The sequence below is a fragment of the Mustela nivalis genome (genome assembly GCF_964662115.1).
Source record: "Mustela nivalis genome assembly, chromosome: 6".
Lineage (NCBI taxonomy): Eukaryota > Metazoa > Chordata > Mammalia > Carnivora > Mustelidae > Mustela > Mustela nivalis.
Window position 1 is genome coordinate 119451307 of NC_139025.1, and position 27470 is coordinate 119478776.

General features: G+C 40.9%; 1 protein-coding gene across 2 annotated transcripts in view; it reads left to right on the forward strand.

The window, feature by feature from the left end:
* The window catches only part of TUBGCP5 (tubulin gamma complex component 5), a 107578-nt gene that overhangs the window by 53823 nt on the left and 26285 nt on the right, over positions 1-27470 (forward strand). For both annotated transcript variants that reach the window (XM_082735991.1, XM_082735992.1), the window contains 8 exons: positions 973-1066; positions 1563-1809; positions 19617-19819; positions 21495-21610; positions 23148-23416; positions 23766-23964; positions 24600-24788; positions 25646-25828. In XM_082735991.1, coding sequence (XP_082592117.1) covers positions 973-1066; positions 1563-1809; positions 19617-19819; positions 21495-21610; positions 23148-23416; positions 23766-23964; positions 24600-24788; positions 25646-25828 — 1500 coding nt within the window. The remainder of the gene's footprint in view (positions 1-972; positions 1067-1562; positions 1810-19616; positions 19820-21494; positions 21611-23147; positions 23417-23765; positions 23965-24599; positions 24789-25645; positions 25829-27470) is intronic.

Consider the following 27470-nt stretch of genomic DNA (forward strand, 5'->3'; position numbering starts at 1 on the left):
GGACTCGCTGACCATAACTGGTTTCGCAGCTCCAGTGCTTGGGAACTCTACCAGCTCAGGCACCCCCATTCTTCCTGTCACCCCGGAAATATTGAGCCCATCGTGTCCTAGCTAGGATTCTGCCCCTTTTCATCGCAGCACCTTTCAGGCAGGGATGTCTGTCACTGACGCAGATTTCTAAAGATTCTGCTTTTTTGTGCTTGGGGGCTACTATATCACTTTCTAGTAACTGACTTTCTGAGGCTCCCTACCCTGCCATTTGTCTTCCAGTATATCCCATCAGTTTCATTTCTCCACACCCCTACCTTGCAAAAAGTGTTCACTTTTCTATTTGCAGAATTCCAGCAATTATTTTCTTATATCTCAGGTTGAATTACTAGATGCTTAGAATGATTTGATAGTTATCTAGCTTAATTCAGGGAACCAGATGAAATGAGGTCCCTTACTCTTCCATCATCATTCCTCTCTGAGTACTGACATTTTTGAAAATGGGAAGATCTGTCCAACCTCCAGTTCTCAATCTTTCATTAAAATTTCTTAAGCATTGTTTGCAATCACAAGGATAGAGCTAAGAGTGTGTTATGTTAAGTGAATAAAATCAGAGAAAGACAAGTATCTTGTGGTTTCATTCATATGTGGAATTTGGGAAACAACAGATGAATGTGTGGGAAGGGTGAAAAAAAGAGGAGAGGTGGGGAGGGAAACCATAAGTGCCTCATAACAATAGAGAACAAACAAGGTTATTGAAGGAGATGGGTGGGGGATGGACTGATAAGGAAGTCAGTTGTTATGATGAGTGCTGTGTATTAGATGTAAGTAATGAATCACTAAATTCTACTCCTGAAACCAATATTACACTATATGTTAACTAACTAGAATTTAAATAAAAATTTATAAGAAAAGAATTTCTTAGGCATTACTGTAATATTTTTGTAAACTTAAAGTACATTCATCTTTTTTATTTCATTTCAGGTTACTTTCGGGGGTAAAAAAGCTCTTTATATTTCAGTTGTCAGATGGGAAGGTAACTGTGAGAAACAGTATTGTAGTAACTCATTTGACACATGTAAGTTATTTGTATTTATTGCAAATAATATTAAGTAATGGGATTTATGTAAACTGTTCTGTAACTTTAAAACATTTTGCAATATTAAAATTAATTATGAAATACACTGAAGATCCAAAAGGCAGAGTTAAATTGTGCATCTTTACAGTGTTAAGAGAATTCTAAATATTTTTGTTATAGTTACATTTAGTTTTATTTTGTGTTTTCTCTTTTTTAATTCTGTCAGTTCTGTATTGGGAAGCTCTGTACTATAAATTTTTTTGATTGTAGTATATTTATTTACTTTATATGTGTTTTTTAAGCCAGAATAAGCCAGAATTCTATATTCTGTAGAAATTAACGCTTACATTATTTCCTTTGAGTATGAAACAATTTGTTTTATTTTCTTATACTAAGCATACTATTTAAAACAGTCACAAAATAAATATTAGTGAAAGAGTATGTATATGAATGTTTTTAGAAGGCTTCAAATGTTTGTGGTTTGCTTCTATTACAGAGCTGTTTACGATCAGTGCTAGAACAAATGGCAGCATATGGCCAGGTTGTGTTTCGACTCCAGGAGTTCATCGATGAAGTTATGGGGCACAGCTCGGAAGGCATGTTACCTGGAAATGGTTCTCTTCCTAAGAAGTTGACTGAAGCTCCCTTTAGGACATACCAAGCTTTCATGTGGGCCCTATACAAATACTTCATTAGTTTCAAAAAGGAACTTACGGACATTGAGAAGTACATCATTAATAATGGTATTTAAATTTCCTTCCCTTTTTCTCATAGTACACATAAGTCATATTTTGAATGCCATCCATGTTATTAATTTATAGTGTTTGTAAATAACAATGACAAGTAAGTAATACTAAGGATCATTTTAAATTTGTATTTTAAGCCATTCATTCTCTAAAAATGCAAATAGTACAGAAAGTTCACAGTGAAAATTATTCTTCCTGTGTTTGTTCTCCAGCCAAGTACTTGGTTCTTCTCCCCTGAGGCAACCAAGTCCTAAGTTTCTTTTGCATCCTTTCAGAAATAATGTAAACATATGCAAACAATGCATATTCATATATACATACCTAGTAGTCCGTTAACTTCTCCTTTCAAATTATTGTCTAATTTAATTGTGAGGATTATACCATACAAAAATGTAAAGAGCCTCCTCTTTCTTTTTTACAAATTGAGTATTTAATTTTGTGAATATGTCATAGTCCAGTCCTCTTTTGATGAACGTTTAAGTTGTTTCTAAACTTCATTTGCCAACACTGCTATAGTGATAACCACTTACATGTAAGTAATTATATACATGTGCAGCAAGTTACAGCATGATTCTTTTGTTCAAGATATTTTTTTACTTTTTTTTTTTATTGTTGTGTTAGTCACTATATACAGTACTTCGCTTTTGATGTAGTGTTCCATGAAACATTGTTTGCATATAACACCAAGTGCTCATTGCAGTACATGCCCTCCTTAATACCCATCACTGGGCTACCCCATCCTCCCAGCCCCCTGTCGCTCTCGCCAGCAAGAACGACCAGGAGACCTCAGCGAAGCAAGCTTTATTTCTGCGTAGCTGTTGGGATCTCCCTCTCCCCCGCCCGTGCATGTCTATATATACCAAGGTTGCACAACCAATCACTCGCAGCCACATAGATACAAAATCCTAAGTTCCACCTACTGGCTTGCATCCAGCCGCCATCTTAATGGTGTGTTTACTTTCGGGCACCGAAAAAGTCCTGCAGCGCCCAGGGCACCCCCGCGGGCCCAGCCGGAGCAGTTCCGCACAGTTGCCACCCGGCAGCGATGACAGCTTGAGGCAGCGGCGGCCGAGGCAACGAGCGGGCACGGCGGAGCCCAGAAGCATCACCGCACATGTGCTACAAGCCGCTCGGGCACCGACATCTCCCCCTTTTCTTTTATATTGGGCATGCAAGGCAGGAGATTGTGCCTGTCTTAGGTTGTCAGCTGCCATGAACATGCTTACCCATCATCGGATAATCCCCTCTGGTTGGCGAACTCCTGGCTTAGGTTGCTATGTGCATGCAGCCAATCTTACCCATCATTGACTACCGATCTAGCGCTGCCAGTCAGATTTGGGGAAATGTACCAGCTTCCAGTGCCATGCAAGCTTGTACTAGTGCCAACTGTTGCCTACATTGTTGTTTACGTAATGATGCAAAACGGCGGAACACAAGGATTTACAACAGATACCCAATCCCGTAATGGAGCTATGTCAATCTTATCTGCTTAACTCTTTCGACAGATTAGCAGCAATAGAAAGGTCATTATAGGACACGGAGGTTACGCAAAGTCCAGAAAGTGATTGGTGCATCCGGTCGTCAGTAGTTTCTGGAGAATGTCCACTTGTTACAGATGTGGTGAGAGCTATAGCCGCTGCAGTTGCTGCAGCTGTGGAGGCTGCTACAGCCGCAATAATGGCTGCAGTGATCCCAAAGTCTCTTTTATGTCTTGAGAGCAATACAGGCAAATTGTTAGGATTTACAGAAACGGGAATGGGAATGAAAGTAGGTATACAGGAGGGAGGATGGCGGACTCATTCGTCAGTGGCATGGGGAACGGCCACTGGTTCACTATTGCCCATTGGTGCATCTGTTGAAGGGATGCTGGTGTCGCCAGGATCGCTATCAGGATGGGGCGGGCCATGTTGATCGATTCTTCTAATCAGTCGCTCCCGGACCCAGATAGGCACTTGGGCATCCTGTGGAAAAAGACAAACAGAACCTCGGTGCCATCTTGGGACCCGGTCAGGGCCTCTCCATTGGCCCGTGAGTATATCCTTCCACTTTGCCTGGGCTAGAGTGCGTTCGGTAACCACCGCATGGCTGTCTGCTGCAGATGTACCATTATGGTCCAAGGACAAAAAATTTAAAATGTAAAGGGTGAGAGATGTAAGATCACGGGGTGACTTGTAGTCATCCCCTATTCCCCCTTTTCTTATTTTTTGTAAGCATCGTTTGAAGGTGCCATTAGCGCGTTCAATTATTCCTTGACCTTGTGGATTGTAAGGTATACCTGTAGTATGGACTATACCAAATTGACTTAGGAATTGATGGATAGATTTTGATGTATATGCAGGTCCATTATCTGTCTTTATTTGTTTTGGGATACCCCAATCTGCGAAGCATCGTAGGCAGTGTGTCATGACTTGTTTTGAATTCTCCCCCGTGAGGGGAGTAGCCATTATGATACCCGAATAAGTGTCCACTGATATATGTACGTACTTTTGTTGCCTGAATTCAGGTACATGTGTGACATCCATTTGCCATAGGTGATTAGCTTGAAGGCCTTTGGGATTTACCCCTAAGGAAGGCTGAGGGAGTAATGTGGCACAATTCCCACAGGTCCTTACTATATCTCTTGCCTGTTCTTTGGTGATATGGAATCTATATCTTAAGGTATTAGAATTCACATGCCATTTGCTATGGAACAGCTTCGCCTGTTCTAAGGTAGGGCAAATAAGTTGGAAACGACTATTGTGGTCTGCTAGAGCATTGCCCTCGGATAATGGTCCTGGTAGGCTCATATGGGCTCTGATGTGATCTATAAAAAATGGTGCAGTGCGCAGTTGCACAACCTCTTGTAGTTGCCTTAAGATCCATGGAATAGGTGAATCACTTAAGGAGAGGATGGCTGTTTCAATATTTTTTGTTGCATTTACCACGTATTGACTATCAGAAATAATATTTAGGGGAGTGTCTGAAAATCTTTGGAGCACTAGGAGCACTACTAGTAGCTCTACTTGTTGAGCCAACCTGGCAGGAACTATGACTGGGTTCACGATTCCATTTATGATATAAGCTCCTGTGCCCTCTTTACTTCCATCTGTAAAGACAGTAGAGGCTTCTTTTAGTGGTGTCAATCTACTAATTTTTGGTAGTATGAATTCAATACCCTTTGTGAATTCTATAAGTGGGTGTGAAGGATAATGATTATCAAATTCTATTGAGTAAGAGGTGGTCAGTATCGCCCAATCATCTAGGCTAGCACATAGCAGGTGAATCTGTTCCTTAGTATACGGCACGATGTAATTGTCAGGTATGATTCCAAAAGTAGAAATACAAACAGTGATCAATTTGTTAGCTAGCATGGCTACTGCAACTGGATATGTTGTGATTATCCAAGGAAGAGTGTTTGGGAGGTACAGCCATTGTAAGGGCCCACCTTGCCATAGCACTCCAGTAGGTGAAGAAGGGGATGGAATCACTATGGCTTGGACTATCTGGTTAGGATCACATCTATCTGCTGAAGTCAAGGCAAGCCTGTCCTCCACAATTTTCAAAGCCTGTTTCGCCTCCGAGTAAGGCTCCTAGGAGAGTCTAGACGGGCATCACCCTTCAGAATATCAAACAATGGTTGTAATTCTCCTGTAGTTATTTTCAGGTAGGGTCAGATCCAATTTATGTTTCCCAGTAACTTTTGGAAATCATTGAGTGTTTGTAATTTGTCAGTTCTAATGGAGGCTTTTGAAGGTTTTACCATGGTATTGTATAGTTTCATGCCTAAATAGTCTTTGATGTTGGAAGCCTGTATCTTTTCAGGGGCTATAATTAACCCCCATGAATTTAGCTCCTTTTGTAACATTACTAAGGCTTCCGAAACTGTAGTAGAGTCAGATCCACACAACAATATGTCATCCATGTAATGGTAACACATTAAATCAGGGTAAGTCTCTCTAATAGGCTGTATGGCTTTAGAAACATATAATTGACACATAGTGGGGCCATGCCCTGAGGGAGGACAGTCCACTCATATCTTTGGTTAGGCTCTGCATGAATAATAGAAGGTAGGGTAAAGGCAAATTTAATTGTATCCTCAGGATGCAGAGGGATAGAGAAAAAGCAATCTTTTATGTCAACCACTATTGATGGCCAGTTTCTCGGTAAGGCGGTTATCATGGGTAACCCCAGCTGTATTGGTCCCATGTTTTGCATTTGCCTATTAATTTCTCTAAGATCATGTAAAAGTCTCCATTTACCAGATTTCTTTTTAATAACAAAGATAGGTGTATTCCAAGGTGAGGTAGAAGGTTTCATATGGCCCGCCTCTAACTGTTCCTGTACCAGGGCTTTAGCAGCTGATAGTTTTTCGTTAGTAAGGGGCCACTGAGGCACCCAGCAGGGCGTATCTGTCTTCCACATTATTTTCATTGCCTCAGTGGCCCTTACCGAAAACCCAGGCCTTGCCCCTTATATTCTGAGGTGAAAGGGATGGTGTCTATTTTACCTTGCTCCTGTTTCCCTAACCCTTTTCCTGGTATGTATCCCATTTTTTGCATCATAGCTATTGATCGGGGGCTGTATATAGTTTCAGTTGTCAGGCGGACGCTCATCTGTTCCAAAACGTCTCGTCCCCAGAGGGAAATAGGAATATTGCAGACATAGGGCTGAAAAGTTCCCCTATGGCCTTCGTCATCCTCCCACTCAAGGGTAGCAGCGCTTTGATCAGGACTTTGAGCGATTCCTAAACCCCTGAGTGTTTGTTTTGCTTATGTTAGGGGCCATCTCGGAGGCCACTCTTGTTGGCTGATGATGCTCTTATCGACGCCCGTATCCAGTAACCCTAAAAATTTCCTTCCTTGCACCTTGAGGGTAAGTATGGGCCTATCAGTCATATCCAGGATCAGGCATGTTAGGTCAACTCCCGTAGACCCCAAACCTCTCATACCTTTTTCTTTTCCTTACTGGGAAAGGCTTCATGATGGCTAGGGAGTATGAGAAGTTGAGCTATCTATCTGATCTCCTGGGCTAATTGCAGTAACTCCCCTTGGTAAAGACACCAGTATCTTGATCTCTCCCTCATAATCTGAATCTCTTACCCCAGGGTGAACTATCAGACCTTTGAGATAAGTGGAGCTTCGGCCAAGTAATAAACCTACAGTACCAAGAGGGGGGCCCCCTCTTAGATCAGAGGCCAATGCTTGAATGCCCATCTCCGGAGTTAGGACCATTCGGGCGGCTGCTCTGATATCGAGCCTTGCTGATCCAGAGGTTGTGCGCCTTTCTCCGAGGGAGGATACCATGTCCTGGGCATTTGCATTAGTGCCCCATAAATTTGTGTTGGGCCCCGGGGCGCGGGGCCCTGCTTCCCGTTTTTTGAGTAATTGGATTGAATCCAGTTATTCGGCGGCAGGAGATTTCCTTGAATATCTTTCTGGGACCTACATTCATTAGCCCAATGATTCCCTTTACGGCAACGAGGGCACAACCCAGGTCTGGGCTTGACTGGTCTAGGAGGTCCTTTACCCTTTGGACAATCCCTCTTAAGATGACCGTCCCTTCCACAAAGGAAACAAGACTTGGAAGAACTCCTGGTTCCTCCATTGAAACTTCTTATCCCTTGGGCTACTGCTGCTGCCACAACTTGGTCCTGAACAACTGTATCAGTGATGTCTTGACACACTTTGATATATGTAATCAGGTCCTTAGACTTCCAAGGGCGGATAGCCTCTTTACACCATTTATTTGCTTGTTCATAGGCTAATTGTTTAACAAGGGGCATTGTTTGGTCCACATCCCCAAATATGCACCTTGCTACTTGGAGCAGATGATCTACAAAGTCAGCATAGGGTTCATTAGGCCCCTGCAACACCTTGGAAAGTTGTCCCTGCAAATCGCCAGAACCCTGTATGGTCTTCCAAGCCCTAGTGGCTGCAGCTGCTATCTGTACATACACCCCTGGGGTGTACCCAATCTGATTGTTTTGTCCCACAAATTGACCTCCTCCCATGAGCATGTCAATATTCCAGTGGGGATTCCCTGACGCGGCGTTACGCTGGGCAGTTTCTGAGCTACACTCTTGCCAAGCAGTTTTCCATATCAAGCATTGTCCACCAGACAGAGTTGCTTTTGCCATGTTAGTCCAATCGTCTGGGGTAAGGTTCATGCTACCGACTGCTTCCAAAAGTGAAAGTGTATAAGCAGCCTGTGGCCCATAAGTAGTGACTGCTTCCTTAAACTGTTTAATAAGTTTGAAGTCTAGTGGTTGATGAAACCTCTGTTGATTTTGATCTTCTAACACTGGGTATGCAAGAGGGGAGGGTTTAGTAAAGTCCGTAATGTCCCTCCATCCTGCATTTCTACATTCTGGACAACCGCATGCCCCTCGGGAGCATGAAGTGTTATATGGTGGCGGCCATTCTGCAGGTGGCGCTATAGGCCTACATTCAGGGGTAGGAATTCTTGACCTTCTGACAGAGGGCGCTAGGGAGTCATATTTTTTCCCGGCTTCTTTGTATGTCTTTCCCTTTAAAGGTTCGTTAGGGACTTCCTCTTTTATTTTTTATTTTTTTTTAAGATTTTATTTATTTATTTGACAGAGATTGCAAGTAGGCAGAGATAGAGAGAGGAGGAAGCAGGCTCCCTGCTGAGCAGAGAGCCCGATGCGGGACTCGATCCCAGGACCCTGAGATCATGACCTGAGCCGAAGGCAGCGGCTTAACCCACTGAGCCACCCAGGCGCCCTCCTCTTTTAATTTTAAGTGTGTCATGGCTTCCCCAAGCTCATCTTCAGAGGAGCTCTCCTCTGAATTTTCTCCCCCTCTGCTAGAGCCTGCCTTAGAGGCTTCTCTGACCTGCTCCTCGATAAGATTTTTAATCGTTTTATAGTTAGAGTCTAGCGGAGTGCAGTTAGCCTTAAGCACCTCTGTCAGTAATCCTCCCATCTTAGTAAACTTTGATCCCATTATTTCTTGTCCTATGCCTAGGAAGCCTTTTACTTCTCGTCCTATACTTAGGAACTTTCTCACTTCTCATCCTATACTTAGGAACTTTCTTATCTGAAATTTTGTGCACACTTACTGGATCGTTGCGTTCACTGAGAACTCCTCGGTGTAGGTTTCGGGTTTCCCGGGTTTCGGCACCACTTGTCGCTCTCGCCAGCAAGAACGACCAGGAGACCTCAGCGAAGCAAGCTTTATTTCTGCGTAGCTGTTGGGATCTCTCTCTCCCCCGCCCGTGCATGTCTATATATACCAAGGTTGCACAACCAATCACTCACAGCCACATAGATACAAAATCCTAAGTTCCGCCTATTGGCTCGCATCCAGCCGCCATCTTAATGGCGTGTTTACTTTCGGGCACCGAAAAAGTCGAGCGGCGCCCGGCCCCCCCCCCCCCGCGGGCCCAGCCGGAGCAGCTCTGCACCGTCGCCACCCGGCCGCGGCGGCGGCGATGGCTTGAGGCAGCGGTGGCTGAGGCAACGAGCGGGCACGGCGGAGCCCAGAAGCATCACCGCGCATGCGCTAAAAGCCGCTCAGGCACCGACAGCCCCCCTCCCCTCTGAAACCCTCATATTGTTTCTCAGAGTCCATAGTCTCTCATGGTTTTATCTCCCCCTCTGATTCTCCACCTTCTTTGTCCTTTCCTTCTCCTAATGTCCTCCATGCTATTCTTTATCTTCCACATATAAGTGAGACCATATTTCACTCTTTTTTTCACTGTTTTTCTCTACTTGACTTATTTCACTTAGCATAATCCCTTCCAGTTCCATCCCTGTCAGTGCACATGATGTGTATTCATCCTTTCTGATGGCTAAGTAATATTCCATTGTGTACCACATCTTTAGCCATTCACTGTTGAAGGGCATCTCAGCTCCTTCCATAGTTAGGCTATTGTGGACATTGCTGCTATGAACATTGGAGTGCATGTGCCCCTTCTTTTCACAATGCCTGTATCTTTGGGGTAAATACCCAGTAGTGCCATTGCTGGGTATTTAGGGTAGCTCTATTTTTAGCTTTTTGAGGAAACTCCATAGTGTTTTCCAGAGTGGCTGTACCAGCTTGCAATCCCACCAACAGTGTAAGAGGGTTCCCCTTTCTCCACATCCTCTCGAACATTTGTTGTTTCCTGCCTTGTTAGTTTTTGACATTCTAACTGGTGTAAAGTAGTATCTCAATGTGGTTTTGATTTTAATTTCCCTGATGGCTAATGATGTCGAACATTTTTTCATGTGTCTGTCAGCCATTCGTATGTCTTCTCTGGAGAAGGGGCTGTTCATGTCTTCTACCCATTTATTGACTGGATTATTTGTTTTTTGGGGTGTTGAGTTTGAGATGTTCTTTATACATCTTGAATACTAGCCTGTTATCTGTAGGGTCATGTGCAAAGATCTTCTCCTATTCCATATGTTGCCTGTTTGTTTTGTTGACTATTTCCTTTGCTGTGCAAAAGCTTTTTATCTTGATGAAGTCCCAGAAGTTCATCTCTGGTTTTGTTTCCCTTGCCATTGGAGACGTGTCTTGAAAGAAGTTGCTGTGCCCAGTGTCAGAAAGGTTACTGCTCTGTTCTACTCTAGGATTTTGATGGATTCCTGGTACACATGGAGGTTTTTAATCCATTTAATTTATCTCTGTATGGTATAAGAGAGTGGTCAAGTTTCATTCTTTTGTACATAGCTGTCAAGTTTTCCCAGCACATTTGTTAAAGAGACGGTGTTTTTTCCATTGGATATTTTTTCCGGCTTTGTTGAAGGTTATTTGACCGTAGAGTTGAGGGTCCATATCTGGTCTCTGTATTCTGTTCCATTGATCTGTATGTCTGTTTTTGTGCCAATCCCGTGCTGTTACAGTGATTACAGTTTTGTAATACAGCTTGAAATCAGGCAATGGTTGAAACAGAGTCCCCTAGTCCATCTTGTGTCTTCTTCAATTTCTTTCATAGTTTTTCTGAAGTTTCTAGAGTAAACAATAGATTGTTTACCTCTTTGATTAGGTTTATTCGTAGGTATCTCCTGAGTTTTGGTGCTATTATAAATGCAATTCATTCTCTAATTTCTCTTTGTACAGTTACATTGTTAGTGTACAGAAGAGCAACTGTTTTCTGTGCATTGGTTTTGTATCCTGCCACATTACTGAATTGCTGTATGATATCTAGTAAGCGGGGGACAGAGTCTTTGGGTTTTCCACATAAAGTATCATGTCATCTATGAAGAGAGAGAGTTTGACTTCTTTACCAATATGAATAGCTCTTACTAGACATCCTAGTACTGTGCTGAACAATAGTGGTGAGAGTAGGCTTCCTTTTCATACTCCTGATCTTAACAGAAAGGCTCTCAGCTTTTCCCCACTTGAGAATAATGTTCACTGTGGGCTTTTCATTGATGGCTTTTATGATATTGAGAAATATTCCCTCTTTTCCTACACTCTGAAGAGTTTTAAATAGGAAAGGATACTGTATTTTGTCAAATGCTTTTTCTGTATCAATTGAAAGAACCATGTGATTCTTCTCTCTTCTCTTACTGATTTCTTCTGTCATAATGATTGATTTGTGAATGTTGAACCACTCTTGCATCCTAGGAATAAATGCCACTTGGTCATAGTGAATAATCTTTTTAATGTACTGTTGGATCCTATTGGCTAGGATCTTGTTGAGTATTTTGGCATCCATGTTCATCAGGAATATTAGTCTGTAAGTCTCCTTTGAGATGGTTCTTTGTCTGGTTTTGGGACCAAGGTAATGGGGTCTCATAGAACAAGTTTGGAGGTTTTCCTTCTGTTTCTATTTTTTAAAACAGGTTCAGTAGAGTAGGACTATTTCTTGTTTAAACATTTGATAGAATTCCCCAGGGAATCCATCAGGTACTGGACTCTTTTTAATGTGCGGTTGGATCCTATTGGCTAGGATCTTGTTGAGAATCTTAGCATCCATATTCATCAGTGATATTGGTCTAAAACTCTCCTTTTCGGTAGGGTCTTTGCCTGGTTTAGGGATCAGGGTAATGCTGGCTTCATAGAAAGAGTCTGGAAGTTTTCCTTCTGCTTCAATTTATTGAAACAGTTTCAGGAGAATAGGTGTTATTTCTTCTTTGAATATTTGGTGAAATCCCCAGGGAATCCATCAGGTCCTGGGCTCTTGTTTTTGGGGAGGTTTTTGATCACTGCTTCAATCTTGTTACTAGATATCGGTCTATTCAGGTTGTCAGTTTCTTCCTGGTTCAATTTGCGGAGTTTATAGTTTTCCAGGAATGCATCCATTTCATCTAGGTTGCTTAGCTTATTGGCATATAACTGTTGATAATAACTTCTGATGATTGTGTCTACTTCCTTGGTGTTCATTGTGATCTCTCCCTTTTTATTCATACTTTTATGAATTTGAGTTTTCTCTCTTTTCTTTTGGATTAGTGTGGCCAATGGTTTATCGATCTTATTGATTCTTTCGGAAAACCAGCTTCCAGTTTCATTGATATGTTCTACTGTATCTCTGGTTTCTACCTCATTGATCTCAGCTCTAATCTTGATGATTTCCCTTCTTATGTGTGGAGTTGGTTTGATTTGTTGTTGATTCTCCAGTTCTTTAAGATGTAGAGACAGCTGCTGTGTTCTGAAATTTTTTATTTTTTTAAGGGAGGTTTGGATGGCTATGTATTTGCCCCTTAGGACCACCTTTGCTGTATCCCATAGGTTTTGAACCGAAGTGTCTTCATTCTCATTGGTTTCCATGAATTGTTTCAGTTCTTCTTTGATCTCCTGGTTGATCCAAGCATTCTTAAACAAGGTGGTCTTTAGCTTCCAGGTGTGTGAATTCCCTCTGAACTATTCCTTGAGATTGAGCTCGAGTTTCAAAGCATTGTGATCTGAGAATATGCAGGGAATAATCTCAGTCTTTTGGTATCAGTTGAGTCCTGATTTGTGACCCAGTATGTGGTCTATTCTTGAGAAGGTTCCATGTGCACTTGAGAAGAAGGAGTATTCTGTTTTTTTAGGGTGGAATGTTCTGTATATATCTATGAGGTCCATCTGGTCCAATGTGTCACTCAATGCTCTTGTTTTCTGTTTCGATGATCTATTTCTGAGATGATCTACTATTAGTGTATTCATATCAATATCACTCTTTATCCTGATTAACAGTTTTCTTATGTAATTGGCTGTTCCCATATTGGGTACATAGATATTTACAATTGTTAGATCATCTTGGTGGATAGTCCCTTTCAGAATGATGTAGTGTCCTTCTGTATCTCTGACTACAGTCTTTAGTTTAAAATCTAATTTATCTGATATGAGAATCGCTACCCCAGCCTTCTTTTGAGGCCCATTGGCATGAAAGATGCTTCTCCATCCCTTCACTTTCAGTCTGGGTGTATCTTTGGGTTCAAAATGGGTCTCTCATAGACAACATATGGATGGGTCCTGTCGTTTGATCCAATCTGCAACCCTGTGTCGTTTTATGGGCGCATTTAGGCCATTCACATTGAGAGTGATTATTGATAGATACGTTTTTATTGACATCGTGTTACCTTTGAAGTCTTTCTTTCTGTAGATTATTTCTATATTTCTGTTCAATGCTATTCTTAGGATTTTTCCTCTTTTATAGAACCCTCCTTAATATTTCCTACAGTGTCAGCTTGGTTGTTACGTAGTCTTTTAAGCCTTGCCGGTCTTGGAATCTCTTTATCTCTCCATCCATTTTGAATGTCAGTCTTGCTGGATAAAGTATTCTTGGCTGCATGTTCTTCTCATTTAGTGCCCTGAATATATCTTGCCAGCCCTTTCTGGCTTGCCAGGTCTCTGTGGACAGATCTGACGTTATTCTGATAGGCTTTCCTCTTTAAGTAAAGAGCCTCTTTGTCCTAGCAGCTTTCAAGAGATTATATCTACAATTATGATTCCTCAATTTGACTATCAGGTGTCTTGATGTTTTTTTTGAATCTTTAATCTTGGGTGGAGACTGTTCGGCCTCTAGTACATGAACGCTGGTTCCATTTGCGAGATTGGGAAAATTTTCATGAAGAACTTGCTCCACTATATCTTCTAGACTTCTTTCTTTCTCCTCCCCTTCAGGGATTCCAATAAGTCTGACATTGTAACGTTTCATGGCATCATTTATTTCCCTGATTCTGTTTTCGTGGCTTCTAAGCTGTTTGTTCCAGGCTTCCTCCTGATCCTTTCTGTCTATCTGTTTGTCCTCCATATCACTAATTCTGTCTTCTCTCTCAGTTACCTTAGCTTTAAGAGAATTTAGATTAGATTGGAACTCATTGAGAGCATTGTGAATGTCATCCCTGGTAGCTTTCAGCTCTGCCCTAACATTGTGAACATCATCTCTGGTCGCTTTCAGTTCAGCCCTAATCAATTCCATTTGGTCATCCATGGCTTTCTCCAACCTAACTATTGCCTGGATAATTGTTGGCCTGAATTCTCTCCGACATATTGTCTATGTTGATAGCCATTAGCTCTGTTGCAGAAGGTCCATCCTCTGTATTTTTCTTCTGTTGGCCATTCCTCCTCCTAGTCATTTTGGTCAGAGATGACTGAACGGATATAGCTGGATGTATCGACCATGGTGCAGTCAAGGTGCACCCTGGAACGCTTCTGAGCAATCAGGATTCCCCATCCAAACGAGAAAAAAAAGAAAGGAAAAAGAAAAAAAAAGAGAGAGAGATAGGAAAAAGGGAAGATAAAAAAGAAGACCCGGCCCAAATGGGCCCCAAGGTAAGATTTATGAAGTATACAAACAAAAAGACTGATTAAAGTATATGACAAGAGGGGGAAAAAAAAAATATATATATATATATATATATACATATACATATATATATGCAAATAAAGCATATATGTATATGTATATGTGTGTATATATATGTATATATACATATATATATGCAAATAAAGGAAGAACCTCATCAAAAAGAACCCCAAGTGTAAGATTTATATACTATCAGGACAAACACAAAGACACAGAAACACTGGTAGAAGAAAAGTTGGGAGAGTGATTATAAATTCTCAGTGTGGGCCAGGAAGGTTGTTTTGATTTTTCCTGGATGTATCTTGATATTTTTGTTAAAGGACTCAACTTTCCTAAGATAAAGGGGGATTAAAAATTGGTTTACCTATAGGGATAGTATTGATTGGGGAAAGGGAATTACTTTGAAGTTTAACTCTATATGAATATTAGAAAATTTTAAAAAAAAAGGAATAAGCTATACTAAACTAAACTAAAATTAAAAAAAGAAATTTAAAAAATAGAAATGCAAAAGAGAAACACAGGTGTATGTATCAAAAAGTTCGGGTTAGAAGGTTACTATGGAATTTGATGTACTAGACAGCTCACTGTGATGGTAAATAGGTTAAAAAAATATCTATATATTAAAAAAAAAAAAAAAATGAGCCAGAATAGTTGGGATGAGTTAAAAATAAAAGTTGTCCTATGAAATAGTGGTGGTTGTTCTCTTGTAGCCTTTTTTTTTTTCTTTCCTTGTTGGTTAAGCCCTCCCGCCCCCCTCAAGGGGGTGGGCTCTGAGGAAACCGGTTTTTTCAGGCTTTTGTTCTCTGGAGGTTTTTATGTTTGTTTACTTTTTTTTTTCCTCTCACCTTGACCGCTTTTGATGGTTTTTGTAGGTTTAGAGGAAAGCAAACTGCACCCTGACTTCCCTCTCAGAGAGAAGGCTCAGTCTGCTCTCCTGTGGGTGCTGCAGAGCCCATCTAAATTCCCCTTGGCTGGGATGCCTGGGTGGCTCAGTGGGTTAAGCCTCTGCCTTCGGCTCAGGTCATGATCCCAGGGTTCTGGGATCAAGCCCCACGTTAGGGCTCTCTGCTCGGCAGGGAGCCTGCTTCCTCCTCTCTCTTTCTGCCTGCCTCTCTGCCTACTTGTGATCTCTCTCCCTCTGTCAAATAAACAAATAAAATCTTAAAAAATAAAAAAATAAAAATAAATTCCCCTTGGCCACTGGCAGAGCAGGTTTCAAGTCGCAGTCCCTGGGGACGCAGGATCTTCTGCTTGTACCCAAAACCACAGCAGTGGCAGCGGTCTGGGCAGCTCCAGACCGCCAGAGAGGTTCCAAGCAGCAATGGTACACTGAGATTTTCCCACTGGCCCGGGCTGGGAGTGCCTGGTCTTTCTGGGTCTAAGAGCGCCTGGCTTGCATGCACCTCTCTCCGGAGAGGCTGTGGGTCATGCACGCGTCTCAGGCTCTGGTAGCAGGGCACAGGTCCGAGAGCACCAGGCTGGGCTTTCGCGCATCTCTCTCAGGGGAGGGTGAGGGGCGCTTATGTCTCAGGCTCTGTAGCTTGGCTCAGCATTCTGCCGTCTGGTGAGGCTCCCAGCCCCTCACAGGAGCCGGACCCCATGCGTTCTCGGGCACACTGGCAGCTCAGGGATCAAGACCTGGTTTCTCCGCCACACTCTCTCTGGCTCAGCACCAGGGGAGGCTGTCCTGGGACAGGGGACTTAAGCCCCTGTCCCTAGCTGCCTGATTCCCACAATTTCCCACCCCCTGCGATCCTTTGCTCTTTCTGAGTGCTTTCAACCACTCTCCAAGTTAATGCTGGTCCCCAGAGGCAGGGCACTCTCGTATTAGGGGTATTATTTTCCAATCAGTCACCTCTGGTGGCTCCCTCCCACTTTTATTTATCTTCCAATATCAGTTCACCGCTCCCACTCCGCTTTACCTGCCCACTGCTGTCTTCTGCCCCTGTAGAGATCCAGACGTGTATAATTCTGATCTCAGGTTGATTTCATGGGTGATCGGAGTTCTTTGGTAGGTAATCAGCTCACTTTAGGGTACAGGTTGAAACGGCGCCTCCTCCTACTTCCCCGCCATCTTGTCTTCAACCTTCTTCTCTATCTCTTATTACAGTCTTTAGCTTAAAATCTAATATGTCTGATCTGAGAATTGCTACCCCAGCTTTCTTTTGCAGTCATTTGGCATGAAAGGTGGTTCTCCATTCCTTCAGTCTGGATGTATCTTTAGATTCAAAGTGAGTTTCTTGTATAGAGCATATGGATGGGTCCTGTCTTTTTATCCAGTCTGCAATCCTGTGCCATTTCATTGGAGCATTGAGGCCACTCACATTGAGAGTGATTATTGAAAGATACGATTTTTTATTGCCATCATGTTGCCTGTGAAGTTCTTGCTTCTATAGATTGTCTCTGTAAATCATCTATGTTATTCTGGGGGCATTTTTCTTCTTTTATAGAGCCCCCCCCCTTAATATTTCTTACAGGGCCAGCTTGGTGGTCACATATTCTTTCGGTTTCTGCCAGTCTTGGAAGCTCCTTGTCGCTCCATCCATTCTGAATGGTAGCATTGGTGGATAAAGTATTCTTGGCTGCATGTTCTTCTCATTTAGTACCCTGAATATGTCTTGCCACCCCTTTCTGGCCTGCGAGATCTCTGTGGACAGGTCTGACATTATCCTGATGTTCCTCCCTCTGTACAGAAGAAGTCTCTAGGGGAACCTAGCCATTTTCAAGATTGTTTCCTTGGGCCTAAGATTTCCAAATTGTACAATCGTATGTCAGGGAGTCAGTCTGTTCTCATTGATCTTGGGAGGGGTCCTCTCTGCTTCATCGATAAGAATGCTCGTTTCCTTCTCCAGATTATAGAAGTTCTCAGCTATGATTTGCTCAAATATATTTTCTAGACCCCTCTAGAAAGACCCCTCTCTTCCCAGCCCTCAGGGATTCCAATACTTCTGACATTGAAATGATTCATTGCATTATTTATCCTAGCAGTCTGATTTCTTGGGCTTTAATCTGTTTTTCCCATGCCTCCTTGGTTTCCTTCTTTTCTATCATCTTATCTGCTAGCTCACTAATTCATTCTTCTGCCTCATTTATCTTGGCTGTCAGAATATCCAGTTTAGAGAGCATCTCATTCACAGCATTTTAAGTTCGGCCTGATTAGATTAGATCTCATTTCTGTCCTTAAAGATTCTATATTGTCACTAATATTTTTCTCAAGGCTAGATACAGACTTCATAATTGTTACTCGGAAGTCTATTTCTGACATCTTGCTTATATCCATATCCATTCGGTCTGTGACAGAGGCCACAGTTTCTGATTCTTCTCTTTGTTGGGGGTTCCTCTTCTTAGTCATTCAGTTGGGGGGTGGTTGTGGGAATGTACAGAGTCCAAAGTATTAACTGTGATGCAAGCAAGATGCACCTGGTTTAAAGGAACCTTAGGGCTGTCATCGTTTTATTCTTCCAGTCTGTCTTCTGGGGGAGGGGCCTGCCGTACTGTTACTCAGGCAACCTTGCTTGGGCAGACTTACCTTGCCCCCTGGTGAGGGAGTGGGGGAAGGAGGCCCTCAGTGAAAACCATTTTTTGAGGGGCTTTTGTTCTCTGATGGCATCTCTTCCCAGAGCCAAAGCATAAGTGACTGATTACAAACCTCTGTCTCAGAACAGAGAAATCACAGTGTACTCTTCATTGAGCTCACTAGGCCACACTATCTCCCTTTCTGTCTGCGCTGCTAAAAACCACGGCCTCTCCAGTTGTGCATCCCACAGCAACCAGGCCTGGGCCCATCTCTGCCCTTTGTGTTTCTAAAACCACAGGCCACCCAGGTTCACACACACACACACCCACGGCTCCTGGATCCTGTCTGGGGGCTGCACTAAAGTCCTTTCCCCACCACTACTGGTCTGCGAGTCTGTGCCCAGCCCCCAGCCCAGAAGCCTTTGTGCTCCAGTGTTATATCCCTCCCCCTTCTATTTATCTTCCAATATCTACATGCGGAATTGTGGCTTCCTGTATCATACCTCAAGACCGTGGGAGATACTCTGTTTGTAGAGATCTAGATATATGTTCTTAGATGTGAGGCTGATTTTGTGGGTATTCAGAATCATTTGGTAGATATCCGACTAAATTCAGGGGACCAATTGAAATCAGATCCCCTAGTCCTCTCCATCTTTTCCCATCCCTATAGCATAAATTCTTAATGGAATTCCTATGTTATGTGATGGCATGTGATGTGTGTGTGTGATGGCATGTGTGATTTTGATACATATTGCCATGGCTCTCCATAGAGACTAGCTGCTAGCAATGTATATGAATATCTGTTTCCTCACCCTCTTGCAAATGAACAGTGTGTTTTCAAAAGTATATTATCAAACAGGTATAAAATGTTAACCAGTGTCAGCTTTCCCTTGCCCTCTACTTTCATTTTCAACTACTACAAAAAATAGTACCCAAAAGTCCTGGGTTCCCATTACCTAACTTCTCAATAATTCCCACCCTAGCATAATCATATTAGGTTATCCAAACTAGGAAATTGACATTGGCACAATACATTAATTAGTCTGCAGACCTGACATGAGTTTCATCAGTTTTATAGGTATTTGCTGTTTTGTGGGGATGGGAGTAATATCTTCATGTATAGTTCTGTAACACTTTATCACATGTATATATTTGTATATCTTCTTCCATCTTCAGGATACAGAGTTCTGCCATCCCCATGAAAAAACTTACTCTTATTCTCCTTTGTAGTAACCACCCCCTCACTAATAAAGTAGCCCACTGAAGTCCGTTTTTTATTTGCCCAGTATAGCTTTAATTTGTTTTCTTTTATTATAATTGAGATTGAATATCTCTATATGTTTAAGAATCACTTTTATTTCCTCTCCCCTTAACTGTCAGTTCCTTTACACATTATTTTTCTTCTGAGAAGCTGTTTTTTCTTTCTTTAGGGAAATTAGCTCCTTATGATATAAGATTAAAACCCACCAGTTTGCCATGTCTTTCCATAAGTGACTTAGCATTTATATCACATTCTCAATACAGATATTCTTCCTTGCTAATGAGTTTGATTTTTTAATATTTTGCAGACACTACAATAACTCTTGCAATAGTGGTGGACAAGTTGGCACCTCGACTGGCTCAGCTCAAGGTTCTGCATAAAGTATTTAGTACTGGAGTAGCAGAAGTTCCACCTGACACTCGAAATGTTGTTCGGGCATCTCACCTACTCAACACACTGTACAAGGCCATTCTCGAATATGACAATGTTGGAGAAGCCTCTGAGCAAACAGTACGTAAGACCTTCATCCTAAGTTGTATGACTCCATTCTGTTCAGCCGAAGGAGTGGTGGATAGCTTATTATAGCTCTTTGTAAAAATAGGGCTTAAATCATGCTGTGTCAGACAGCTGTTCAGAGTTTTTAAACACTGAAAAAAGAAAAAGTTAGTTTAAAAATTAGCTTCTAAATTCAAGGCTACAAGAAACCAGCTTCTTGGCTTTAATCACAGAGGTCATGGGGAGGGTGCAACAAGGACAAAGGAAAACATAAAAGCTAGATTTGAAAAATAGCTAGCTGACTTACATAGATATTTGCAACAGCTCTTTTTTCAATAAAAATACAAATCTATTATATAAGGTATCTAGAGTAGTCAAATTTCATAGAAACAGAAAGAATGGTTCTGCCACACACTGGGGAGAGGAGAAAAGGGAAGATGTGTAATAGGTACAGAGTTTGGGTTTCTCAGCATATTGCCAGAGATCTGTTTGCACAACAATATAAATATACTTAACACTACTGAATCGCACACTTAAAAATGCTTAAGATAGTGTATTTTTGTGTTACTTTTTTTGGTCACAATTTTTAAAAAATTCAAGAGAATATAATCTAGAAAGCTGCATGTTTGTTTGTATACACATTTTAGGTCTTTCCTAGTTTATTGATATAACTGTTTTCTCACCATTTTGGTACTGCACTTCAGTATAAAACAGGTTGATTCCTTTCAGCTATGCAGTTTTTTTCCTACTGGGAACTACAGTAAAATGAAATCATTTCCTTATTCTTTTTAAGATTTTATTTATTTGTCAGAGAGAGAGCAGAAGCAGAGGGAGAAGGCAGGCAGAGGTAGAAGCAGACTCCCTAGCTGAGCAAGGAGCCTAATATGGAACTCGATCCCAGGACCCTGGGATCCTGACCTGAGCTAAAGGCAGTCGCTTAACTGACTGAGCTACCCAGGCATCTCTCATTTCCTCATTTTGGTAATAGCATACATTAGGAAGGGTAGCTGTATCTGATTTTGGATGATCCAGCTTAGAGCTGTTGTCCCTCTTTAACTTTCACTCTCAAAAGAATCCTGGTATGGACTACAGACAATGTGGTCATCTCATATTAGTTGAGTTTTCATAAGGACTTTATAGGGTATGTTTTGGATTTTTACTTTCTTAGTGTCAAAAAACAGAAATCCAGGGGCACCTGGGTGGCTCAGTGGGTTAAAGCCTCTGCCTTCGGCTTGGGTCATGACCCCAGGTTCCTTGGATCAAGCCCCGCATCGGGCTCTCTGCTCAGCGGGGAGCCTGCTTCCTCCTCTCTTTCTCCACCTGCCTCTGCCTCCTTGTGATCTCTGTCAAATAAAAAAAAAAATTTTTTAAAACAGAAATCCGATCACTTTTTAAAAGGTGTTTCAGAGGGGTGCCTGGATGGCTCAGTTGGTTAAGCATCTGACTTGATTTTGGCTCAGGTCATAATCTCAGATTTGTTAAGATCAACCCCCCTCCCACTCCCATTAAGCCTCATGCTCTGCATGGAGCCTGCTCAGGATTCTCTCTCCCTCTCCGTATCTGCCCCCTCAAGCACATGCTCTCTCTCTTTCTCTCCCTCTCTTTAAAAAAAAAAAAAAGTGTATCAGAAATGTTTAAACTTCATTTTATCCAGAGACAAGGGAGTTCTGAGAATTGACTTTGTCCTCAGGTTTCACTGCTATTCTCTCTCTGGGTGGAAACAGTGCGACCCTACCTGCAGATTGTGGATGAGTGGATCGTGCATGGGCACCTATGTGACTGCGCAAGAGAGTTCATCATCCAGAGGTCAGGTCCCATGCACAGCTTGGGAAGTGTGGGGTGCTGCTTGTACCTCTTTTCTCTCACAGGAAAATCATGCAATTTTGTTAGTTCAGGTAATACTGGGGGAGACCAGTGTGAGTGACAGAGCTGTGTTTTTCCCATAAACAAGTTCTTTTGCATTTTTATAGAAGATGTCAGGTACCAAAAAAAGTTCCAAATTTTAATGTCCATTTACAGCTTTTCTTAGCAAATTCTTTTTTTTTAAGTGGTAATGTGTTTATGGTTCGCTGGTACTATAAAAGGCACATTGCTTTCCATAGAATGAATTTAGGTGATATCAAATGGCTTCAACTAATTCCCATTATAAATTATCGATAGGATAAAAGATACGAAAATATTACAAAAAAAAACATTATTTCTCCAAATTGGCTATGTTTTTTTGTTAACCTTCTTAATATAATATTAAATAAACCAATTATGGAAAATCATAATTTTTTATTATGATTTCCCCTTCAGTTCATTGATTTTTCTGAACAGAATCATACAAACTACAATGTGTAGAGCTCTCTTAACTCAGTTTTAAATTATGCAGTCTGTTTAGATATATGGTTTTTATGGATAGCTATCCATTTAATTTATCAGGAAGGAGAACATTAAGTCCTTACAGCTCTGAAAAGGTAACCCTGTTTATGCACTGCTCATATAAATTAGCAGACCTTCTCTGAGTCATGTCTGCCCTTATATTGTTTTTCATTGATTTTACATGATAATTTTTGCGAAAATGGGATTCTGGTTGTTCTTAAAGGGTGATGAGTGAGCACTGTTTCATTGTTAAAAGCAGTTCAGTTAAGAATCTATGTGGAGGGACGTCTGGGTGGCTCAGTTGATTAAGCATCTGCCTTTGGCTCAGGTCATGATCCCAGGGTCCTGGGATGGTCCTGCATCATGCTTCCTGCACAGCTGGGAGTCTGCTTCTCTCTCTGACTTCTGCTCCCCCTGCTTGTCCCCTCGCTGTCTCTCTGACAAATAAATAAAATCATTTTCTTAAAAAAAAAATCTATGTTGAGGGCCACCTAGGTGGTTCAGTCAGTCAAATGTCCAACTCTTGATTTCAGCTCAGGTCTTAATCTCAGGATCTTGAGATCAAGCCCCATGTTGGACTCCATGCTGGGTGTGGAGCCTACATTAAAAAAAAAAAAAAAAAAAAATCTATGTAGAAAAAAAGAGCAGTCTAGAGATTATTTTTGTAAGAAATGACAAAATAGGTAAATTTTTATTCTACCTGTAAAGAGAATCAAAGTAATCATATTTTGTTTAATTTCAATTCAGGAAACTTTCTACTTAGTTAAATTTTACCTGTGCCATTCAGAGTATTTATCCACTTCTGTATTGAACTGAAGTCAAATAAAACCTTTGCACCATTTGCCTGAAGATTGCTTCATTTTACTAATAATAGATATTACTGTGTTTTGGAATGTCTAGGCAATGTTCTCAGCTAGAACAGACATGTTGTTTTTATGGCAGAAAAGTTGAATTTTATAATTCTTTTGATTCTCTATAGAAACAAAAATGTTCCAGTAAATCACAGAGACTTTTGGTATGCAACTTATACACTATACAGCGTATCGGAAAAGACAGAAAATGAAGAAAAAATGAGTGATAATGCTAGTGCAAGTTCTGGCAGTGACCAGGGGCCCTCCAGCAGGCAGCATACCATGGTGTCCTTCCTCAAACCTGTCCTTAAGCAGATAATTATGGCTGGCAAGTCAATGCAGCTGCTGAAGAACCTGCAGTGTGTGGAGAGCACCGCATCCCAGGACACAGCCAGAGGTAGCAGTATCCTTCTTCCTGTATCCCTCAGCATTCAGGCATCTGTTCTCTCTTTACTCTTGTCATCCTGAGATAGATAGTAATTATTTTGTAATTTGAAAATTATCAAAGCCTTTTATTTTTGTGGAAATTGTGCCCTTGATCAAATTAGTGCTCCTGATTAAAAAGATTGTCCTCACTGGAAACTTTTAGCACTGTGTTTCAGAGGCAGTGATAATAAGTTCCACATACCAAATATCAAATTATACCAAAAATACTATATTAAGATAAAACTACTTAATATTTCTTAACATTACTTACTATTATATACCAGAACACAGTTCACTGTACATATTTTTTTATGTTTCAGATGCAGAAAGAAAAAGCTTATATACCCTGTTTCTGGAATCTGTACAGTCACGTCTTCGACATGGAGAAGATTCTACTGCACAGGTCCTCACTGAGCAGCAGGCAACCAAAGAGAACCTAATTAAGATGCAGTCCATTGCTGAAAGACATCTTGAACTGGATGATGTTCACGATCCACTCCTGGCAATTAACTTTGCAAGGTGATGCATACCTGCAAGATTTTGGATGACTGAAATAGAAATCTGTGCAGTTACTATTTAGTAACCATTTATTTCTGCCGGGTAGGGCTTTTCAACTAAAAATAAAAATCTTTGTAGCTTATCCTTTTTAATGAATGGAATGCAAGAAGACTTTGCATTCAATTTGGTCTCCTTGTTTGTTAAAGTCCACAGACTTTCATGTACCCTATATCTTTTGGGAGTTGCCGTTGCTCAAACAGAAGATATTTCTGAAAGTCTGGGTCGTGTGCAGGCATCAGATAAACACACACACACACACACACACACACACCCTGCTTAAAATGCATTTTGGCCCTTAGCTGCTTTTAGGTGTATAGCCTAGTGAAGTAAATCATTTATGCCCACACAGCACCCTATTATCTAATGGCCATTTCACTGCCTGAGGCCAGTAGCTAAAAAAGACCTACCCAGTACTTGACCCTTAAGGCAGAAGTGGCTGAAAAACTTTCATTGAAGGATATTTTGGGGGGAAAAGCTTCTTTCTGTAATAGTTGGTACTTTTAACACTAAATATAAAAATGGGACTCTGAAGTTTTGATTAAGGGAATTCTGTTGACAGCAGCTCATAAAAAGAGACTCACATTTTTTTCCTAAAGGTTGTATTTGGAACAGAGTGACTTTCATGAGAAGTTTGCTGGTGGAGATATATGTGTGGATAGATCATCAGAATCTGTGACGTGCCAGACTTTTGAGTTAACACTGAGATCTTGCCTCTATCCTCATATTGATAAGCAATACCTAGAGTGCTGTGGAAACCTCATGCGAACTCTAAAAAAAGATTACAGGTATAAGGGAGTAGTTTAAACTAGATAGCTTATTGTACTTTAAGAACAGTTGAAATTATTTTAAAACCTGTATTTCAAGTTAATCATTAATTTTAATTGAGTAGGAAATGGATATTTAGTAAATGGTTTTCTTTTGAGAGAATTAACTAATCATCAGTGTTTCACACCATTATATTGCAAAATTTAATCCTTTGTATCTGAGACTCTGTCCTGAAAGTAATGCAGAAAAAGCTTGTTGCACAAAAATACCCATCAGAAAGTTTGCTGTGAGAGGGAAGAACATGAAATTACTTAGTAATGGATGACTAGTTCTTTAAATAAAAGCATATCCATGTCATGTATGAACTTTATAAAGTTCATGTTATAAGTTATGTTTATCCAGAGTTTTAAATAATGTAAAATGTTCTTAAAGCTTAAAAAGCAGAATATATAATATGGTGGGAACTGTTTTTTTAATGCATAGAAAAAAAGACTGGAAAGAAAAACCCCAATTTTAACAATAGAAATTCTCTATGAATAGCAGGCTTTGGACTAACTTTAGTTTGTTTTACTTTTTTGACATTTCCTATCCTTCTACAATGTTATAGAAAAGTAATTTATTTCTTTCTGACTATTAAAGGCAACCATATACTATTTTTTTTATTTTATAACTCTTTAAAAGTTGTTAATGTTTCTACTAAATGTTTTTACTAAACTAAAACAGTTTAATACTAAAACAGTTAATGTTTTTACTAAATGTAGAATGTAAACGTATTTTAAAACTAGTTTACAAAAATAGTTTACAAAAACTGGTACTTGTCCAGAGTTCTGTCTCATGAGTATAAGATCTTTCTGTCACTTATTTTCTCTCCATTTAGGTTGGTTGAGTACTTGCAGGCCATGAGGAATTTTTTCTTAATGGAAGGTGGAGATACCATGTATGACTTCTATACATCAATTTTTGATAAAATAAGAGAAAAGGAAACCTGGCAGAATGTGTCTTTTCTTAATGTCCAGCTTCAAGAAGCAGTAGGACAACGGTATCCTGAAGATAGTTCACGGTAAAATATAGGAGGCACCTTTTTATTTTAAATAATATAAAAATATCCATGTAGGGACGCCTGGGTGGCTCATTTGGTTGGACGACTGCCTTCGGCTCAGGTCATGATCCTGGAGTCCCGGGATCGAGTCCTGCATCGGACTCCCAGCTCCATGGGGAGTCTGCTTCTCTCTCTGACCTTCTCCTCGTTCATGCTCTCTCTCACTGTCTCTCTCTCAAGTAAATAAAATCTTTAAAAATATATATATATATCCATGTACAACAGATTCTGGGTTTTTTACATATGAATTTTTACATGTATGTATTTTCTTCTATGAATTTTTGTTCTATGAATTTTTACATATATTATTTAATCCTCACACTAACCTTATGAATTTTGCAGTATTCTTTTTCATAAAACCGAAGCAGAAGACAGCTAAATGATTTACCCACTAAGATGAGATTTTACTCACTAAGATGAGACCATGTAGGCTGTTAGGGTTTCATGGCCTCTCTTACAAGACTGGAGTCAGTGCTAGCCACTGGGTGTGGCACCTCTCTGTTCCACTGGCCTTGCCCTCCAGCCAGCTGTGCTGGCCTCCTTACATAGGCGTCTTAAGCGATGTTCTGAGACAATGAGTACAAAACCCTAAGGGCTTGCTGAGGCCTGAGCTCCAGGCTTTATAGACCTTCACTTCCACCACATGCTATTGGTCAAACCGAGTCACAGGTCAGGCCAGGTTTAGGAGTGGAAAATAAATTCCACCACTTACTGGACAGAGTTGCATGTTTTCAGACTCTTACGTCATCCTTAGTGGTCTAGTGGCTCTCTCTCAAGCTGTTAGGTCAGCTTATGCCCAGCTGTGGAGCTAATCAGCCCTGTCTCCCTATCAGTCTGCCTGCTGAACATTCAATCACCCAGGTCTATGGGCTGGTACCACCAGATCTTTGTGAAGCAGACTCATCTTCTACACTGCCTGGCAATCCTTTTTCCTTATCCATGTCCCTGCTCAGCTCTCTTACCTTGCTTCCTTTCTCGGCTCCCTCACTGGTCTTTCAAAATAGTAGTCAGAATAATTAACGTGACGTGACATTCTTTTCCTCACAGACATGCCAGGTTACCAAGCTACTACTTAGTGGATTTATTCCTTATTTATTATCTTTAATTCATGCATAAAAGCAGAATTTTTATCAGTTATGTGGTTAGTAAAAGCAAACTAACAGCTGAAGGAATTGTTGCCCAGCAACTCCCTAGGAAAAGTTGTTTTTCACTATCAGCTGAAACTCATGGATTTGTTATGTATAATGCCACAGTCTATTATAGTTTTGGGGTTTTTTTGTTGCTCAGACTCGCATTTTTAGCCAGAGAGAACCCCTTCATATGACCCTAATAATTTCAGTCCTTACTTTCAGGACTAGACAGATGTACATGTTTGTCCTGTGCACCTTCTGCCTTAGGCCTGTACACCTCTCCCAGGAGCACTGGGCCCATCTATTTGGTGGCTTACAAAGCCTTTATCGGGTGCCAGAGTATTCATCAGTATTGGATTGTCAGTACTACTAGGTTTTCTCGGTGGAGAGTGAAATGAAATGTGTAGGAAAAGTAAATTAATCATAATTTCATATTGATATTTCTAGTTTATATTAAAGATTAGTTTTCACTT